The sequence below is a fragment of the Populus trichocarpa genome, chromosome 10, assembly GCF_000002775.5.
Source record: "Populus trichocarpa isolate Nisqually-1 chromosome 10, P.trichocarpa_v4.1, whole genome shotgun sequence".
Taxonomy (NCBI): domain Eukaryota; kingdom Viridiplantae; phylum Streptophyta; class Magnoliopsida; order Malpighiales; family Salicaceae; genus Populus; species Populus trichocarpa.
Window position 1 is genome coordinate 6,474,518 of NC_037294.2, and position 6,730 is coordinate 6,481,247.

Below are 6,730 nucleotides of genomic sequence, written 5' to 3' on the forward strand. Positions count from 1 at the left end.
TTTCATGTAAGCTTTCAACTCCTCATTTACTTCAAGAGAAGAGGACATTTTTTACATGCCACATGCTACAACATTTTTATATGTTCCAATTTGATGTTGTTTTGCTAAAGCAAAAGGTCCACCTCTTGTTGCTCAGTGATTCTTCACTTGTCATTTTTCTATGAAAGTGAAATGTAAGAAAACAAGGACACGAAACATCAAAATTACACAAATAAAAATATTGCTCAAACACATCTAAAGAACATAGAGAAGATTCTTATACATTGCAGTGCATATGAACATAAAATTTTTTGGATGAAAACATATGATTTCCCTTTACAATTCCTATTATGTAATTTAAATAGTAAGTTCTTAAGAATATTTTATGTTGTTGTGTTGACCAAGTTTTGAAGGTGCTTGATTTAGTTAATCTATTCAAGAATTTAAGATTTGAATTAATTAACATATATAAAAAATCAAACTTAATTGACAGCCTAAAGAAAAACACTCAGGCTGCTTATATGTAAAAAAAGAAAAAGGGATTGCAAATAAATAACACTACTGCTCTACTGGAAATTCCAAATAAATAATCATAGAGACGTGGTCAAATATATGAGCAGTAGTGCTCTGCTGCAAATCATAGCCTGGAAAAATGAAAACTCTAGGAAAAACGGCGTGGTTTTTGACTAGATAATCCGGAAAAAGTGGTCGTATTGGCTATATTGACTATGTATACATATATGCAAACTGGATGTGCAGTATAACTGAAATATAATATATATTATATATAAGCAAACAACACGTTTCATGACATGGTTAAATAATCTTTGTAATTTACCACGTACAAAGCTCCAACTATATGATATAACTGAGTTGAGATTTTGGCAGCATAGCAAAAGAGAAAAAAAAAAAAAAAAGAGATTGGTGGTGGAGGTGCTGGTGCCACAATTCACAAAGCAATGTGTCCACAACCAGCGGAAGTCAAGTTTGGTTACAATCAAAATCGTTGATCTTGAACAATCTCCAGCCGACTTGGTAAGGAGTAATGACTGTCTATGTTGATCTAAAAAATCTTGCATAAAATGCAAAGCAAAACTATTGCTTTTCTTTCTTGATTCTGTTCAAAAAACAATTCTCTATTGCTTCATCACAGAGCTCAAGTGCAGTTTCCATGTTCCCTTCTCCGTAGCTTATATCCACAAAAAGGTTGTATATTTCTGCATCAGCAGCCATCCCTTCTCTTCTCATCTCTTCAAATAGTTCTCTAGCCTCTGAAATCTTTTTCTTCTTGAAAAAACCCTTGATGATGGAGTTGTAAGAACTAGCTGTGAGATTAAACCCCTTCTCAGCCATTTCTTTGTGCAAAAACCATGCTTCTTTCATATTCCTTGCTTTACAATGCCCTTTTATCAAAATATTATAGGTGTTGCTATCAGGCATTACTCCCCGTGCACACATTCCCTTATAAATCTCTGTCGTGCAACGCATATTATTTCTAATGCAGTACTGCTTCATAAGAGAATTGTAGGTGGTGGTATTTGGCATTATACCCTTCTCCAACATCCATGCTAGTAGCCTCTCACCATCTTCCAGCATTCCTGACATACAAAACCCATTCATGAGCACATTGAATGTAATAACTGTGGGTTGAAGTCCTCTATCCAGCATTTCCCGCAGAAGCTCATGAGCCTTAACCATCTCCCCCGTCTTACAATAAGCATCCATTAAAGTGGTAAAAGTAATGGTATCAGGATACATCCCGGCCACCTCCATTTCTTCCATCAACTTTACTGCTTGCCTGATATTTCCTGATTTACAAAGGCCATTAACAAGTGAGTTATAAGTGCAGATATTCAATTGAAGACCCTTTCCGCACATTTCATGAAGGAGCTCGTTTGCTGTATCTACCTGCCCAAGCTTACAAAGGCCATCAGCAAGTGCGGTGTATGTGACAACATTTGGAGTCAGCCCACTTTGGACCATCTGGTTGTGAAGGGAAAAGGCCTTTTCCATCTCCCCTGACTTACAATAGCCATCAATAAGTGTTGTATATGTAACTTCATCTGGTTCCACTCCTCTGCTAAACATTTTGTTAAAGACCTTATCTGCTTCCATCATCTTTCCACATCTACAAAGCCCACAAATAACAGCAGTATATGCTATAAAATCAGGAACAATTCTCTGCTTCTCCATTTCATCAAACAACTTGTAAGCAGCTTGGATATTCCCTAACTTGCAGAAACCATCAATTAGAGTTGTGTAGACCACGGTGTCGGGAACTATTCCTTGGTTTATCATCTCCCTCAAGACCCTTTCAGCATCATCAACTTTACCACTCTTACACAGAAGAAGGATTATGCTGTTGTAGGTATATAAGTTTGGCTTCAATCCCTTCATTTGCATTTCTTGGATGAGCTTCAGCACCTTTTGCAGCTCCCCACCAAGGCAATACCCATTGATTACAGTACTATAACTTACAACATCAGGAGCATCGCCTCTAAACTTCATTTGCATGAGCAAACAATGGGCTTCTTTAACTCTTCCTAACCGACAAAGAGAATTAATAATGATGTTGCATGATGCAGTATTCCAACAGACACCAACCTGAGGAAATTCATTGAATACCTTTATAGAAATCCGACGCCTATCAAAATTGTCTGATAGGCGTGTGAGATATAAGTTACAAGAATCTGTAGAGATAACCACTCCATAATTCAATAACTTGTCAAAAAAACTTCTTGCTTCATCAAGCATCCCAACTTCAATCAGGACTTGAAAGAAAATATCGAATACATGGGGGTCTGAACCCCATTCCTTGTAAGTGTATATTAACCGGTCAACAAAATGAGGGAATGAAACACCAAAATCCAAATTGGGTATTGCCCAAAAATCACAAATAAGATCATGAGCCAATTTTAGATCCTTTGAAGCCACAGCAATCTGAACAATTATGCAACGGGCTTCAAGGTTTGGGTCTCTGCGCAGGCATGCCCAGTCAAAGAAATCTAAAGCCAATTTATAATCATGTCTGATGTTCATGAGAACCCAAATTAGGTGGTCAGACCTAAACTTGGACTCATACGGTTTTAGAATGTGCCGGAGGGGCTCAGAGTGACGCAACTTTATTGCATTTGAGATTTGATGAACAAGTTGAGCGTCTAAAATGGTGGGCTTTTTTGGAGAATAATTGGGAAAAGGTCTGGTATTGGATGAAGCATGAAGACTTTGGCTCAAATATCTTCCAACAAGGAACGGTAAACGAATCGGAGAGAAACCCAAGCAGGCATGACAAGAAAAGTGAGGAAAAGAATATCCCAAGAAAATAACGGCACACCTCCTCATGTCTATCAGAGAAACCCATTACAATAAAATTTGAAAATCTGTGGGTGACAGTACCTTGGCTCCCCTCCATGTGGAAAAAGCAGGACAAAGAGTGTTCATCACTCCATCACCTGCAAATTAGTAACTATCAACCACAACTTAAAACAAACAATCTGGGATGAGTTAATACTATTTGGTGTTTTGAGAAACTGTAACAATAACTTTTCCAATAATCATTACCATAAGAAAATTTTCTAGTTATGATTGCAAGAAACCAGCTAAAGAAAAAAAAAATTAATAGCGATTCCACTCGTGCAAAAAAAACTAAAAAGCAATGCACCTTCATTTAAGGCTTCATTTTGTTTTGTTGGGAAAGGTTGAGCTCCCATATGTCTCATTTCGAAACCAATAAATATTGCTAAACTCCGGCAATGTTAACTACGCACCAAAATAAAACCTTTATGCACTAAACTTGGACTTCAATGAGCCAACAAGAACCAACTTGAAACAAGTTTGCCATAACAAAGACATACATTGGTTCCAACACTAAGCATTTTGTATCTGCATAATTTAAAACATCCAGCAGGTATGCTTTCACAACTCTACAAAAGAGTTTTCAAAACGATTCCTTAGAGGCATTCTATCGAACAGCTGGTGAACGATATAAAAAACCTCCAGCAAAGACAGAATATCAGGTGAGATGATATAAAAGCAAGCCCAGATGTCATTTCTTTCTTGTTTAATGTTTTAAATCAGATAATTTCAAAGTTCTAACTCAATTAGAAACTCAAAAACAAAAAGAAAAAAAACATATTTTTGAGCGGAAACGCATAAACTAGGAAAGTTTAGATAGATAGATAGATACCTTCAAAGAAGAAAAGTAATGATTTCGATACTTGCTTAAGCTATAACGCTTTCTCTATCGGAATACGTCAATATGCTTGGCCCTCCAAAAATCAACAACTGCGAGTATCATCACCATTTTTACATGTACATAAACCCTGGACTTAGGAAAAGGATATGTTTGTCGCCCAAACAATCACGCCTGTTTCAATTGTTGCATTACTAGGTAATGTAACTCTATCATCTACAAAAAATTAGTGGGACCACTAATATATATACATTTATCCTGCTAATGAAAACAGCCGGAGCAACTGCTACTTTTTCCTCCAAATAAGGTGCCCGAATGACTTGTATAATATTAAACAACAATAATTTTGTGAAGTGTAATGATTTTTAGTAAAAGATGATTCAAAAAATACATGAATACAATGTTTTTTTTATCTAGCTCGCTATAATAAAATTCTAACACTTATGTTGAATTATTTTCAAATAATTTATCAGAACACAACATAACGTTAAAAATATGTCAGTTTAATTATATTTTTTTAAAGTTACAATTACATAATATAAATTGCAAAATAATGTCGCAATACCTACATCTGAGTGGAAGATGAAGTATAACCCTCATTGTCTGTATTGCACGTGCGCTCGTGATATTACGACGTCAGGATCGAGAAGTCGCTACCTAGTTGTTTGGTTCATGGTCATTAGGAGACCCGGGTGGACAGATCTTATATTAAATTCTAAGGTAAACGAATATGGCTAGAGAAGGTATTAGCACCTCAGCGCCCCTTACATGAGGTAAACTACATTGCGTGGTCTAGATGTGGCTTAAAGATATTGATGAGTTCATAATCGATGGTATATATATGACTTAGAATAAAGATTTATTCTAATGAATAAATTTGGCGTTTCGAATTCATTATGGGCTCGTATGCCCAAATAAATTATTGTGGAAAAAAAAATCATATAGGTGCCTTGACAGGGTTTACCTATCTTGGAAGGCAAAAGTATTTTCCACAACTCATATATCATGGTGAAAAATACTCCCAATTAAAATTGGTGAATATCTAAAATAATTCTGAGAATTGTTTAGTCAACTTTTGGTATTGAATTATCAGCCTACTTGTAGGTCCAATATTTCTACCAGAATGTTAACCATTAATTCTCATAAATTAGTTTTTTAGAGTTTTTGAAATATTGACAAAGTTCTTATGGATTCAATAAATTAGTTATTAAATTAAAAAAATCCATGCAAAATATTATTTTTTGTATTTTTGTGAGTATAAGAAAATGCTAAATCATATCAAATTTTTTATGCCAAAATATGATTTTTATTTTTTAAGAGACTTGGTTGTATGCACAACAAATAAAACATATATTTTTTGTATTTTTTAAATGAGTCATTTTTTAGAAATTTTGGAAAAATTTTGAGATTTCGATGAAAAACAGGTATTTTAATATCAGGTCAGCATCTTACAGTATAAGTCTATTAAATAAAATTGCTGGAAAAAATATGCAAGGGACCCACAAATAATTTTAAATTAGTCCTTGATTTTTTTATAGAATTTTTAGGAATTTAGTTAGGGCATGTTTGGCAAAAAACCATTTTTATTCAAAACAAAACTGTCAAAAGCTAATAGTTGGAAGCTCTTGTACTAAGCTGATTTTGCAATTGTAATTTTAGTTTTAGGGGTACTTGGGGGTTTTGCTAGACTTGGAGGGCAATGAGTTATTTCTGGCCTTTAGATCTTGAGAGGGAGGTTTTAAAACCATTGATAAAAACACTTTGAGAAGCTTTAAGTGTGAACACATAAAAAAAGGGTGGTTTTTGAAAAATAGGTGTCACAATCAAGGCTGACTACTTTTTAGACCTCGTTGGAGCAACTCTGACATCAAAGTTGCATGAGACCACCTGAAGTTGGTAGATGAGGTGTACACCTTTCGTTTGGATCTAACATTGCTCAATTTGAAGGTTTGTAGCTTCACATTCATTAATCCTGATGCAATCGTACTATTCGATAGTTTTATCCACATTTACCTAGTATTTTGCCTATGTTTTATATATAAAATACATTGATATTCTTTGTTTTATGTTTTGAATGCACTTTTGAATGTAAAATTAAAAAAGAAGTAAATTGGAGATAATTGACAGATTTTACCTCCAAAGGTGTTTTGTGTAGAGCTTGAACTCTAGAGGTCGAAATAAAGTGATTCCAGTGACATTAGAAATTTAACATCCATACCTTTTTACACATATATGGCAAGAAAAATAAAAATAGAAAGAGCATGGAAATCACAACCTTCAAAGACAAATCTTGTATTCTACCAATGTTGACCTTCGACCATTCCAACTTAAATATCTTGAGCTAGAGAAGTCTATTAGATGCAAACTTAATTTTTTAGGATTTATGACTTGAAGACCTATCAGTCTACCAAATTGCAGCAGAAAAAGAGTTCATATAAGAAAGATATGATTTTTCTAAGGCTGCTATTCAATTAAATTACTAGTGTGGATACTATGGTTGTTTGATGGTTAAGGTTAGTTACACTGCAGATCAGTTAACTAATTAACATTAAGAAAAGA

General features: G+C 34.5%; 1 protein-coding gene across 2 annotated transcripts; it reads right to left on the bottom strand.

The window, feature by feature from the left end:
* Positions 1-733: 733 nt before the first annotated feature.
* On the bottom strand, positions 734-4,489 carry LOC7475970 (pentatricopeptide repeat-containing protein At1g05670, mitochondrial). Of its 2 annotated transcripts, none has more exons than XM_024611154.2 (2): positions 4,166-4,489; positions 734-3,431 (listed from the first exon to the last, which is right to left on the bottom strand). In XM_024611154.2, the coding sequence occupies exon 2, from the start codon at positions 3,319-3,321 to the stop codon at positions 1,075-1,077; it is 2,247 nt and encodes a 748-aa protein (XP_024466922.1). In that variant the 5' UTR covers positions 3,322-3,431; positions 4,166-4,489; the 3' UTR covers positions 734-1,074. The 2 variants fall into 2 exon arrangements, with proteins under 2 accessions (XP_024466922.1, XP_024466923.1); XM_024611155.2 differs by having other exon boundaries at positions 734-3,445.
* Positions 4,490-6,730: the final 2,241 nt, after the last annotated feature.

Excerpts from the sequence above, each read along its gene's own strand:
- LOC7475970 (XM_024611154.2), bottom strand. The coding sequence starts at position 3,321 with ATGAGGAGGTGTGCCGTTATTTTCTTGGGATATTCTTTTCCTCACTTT.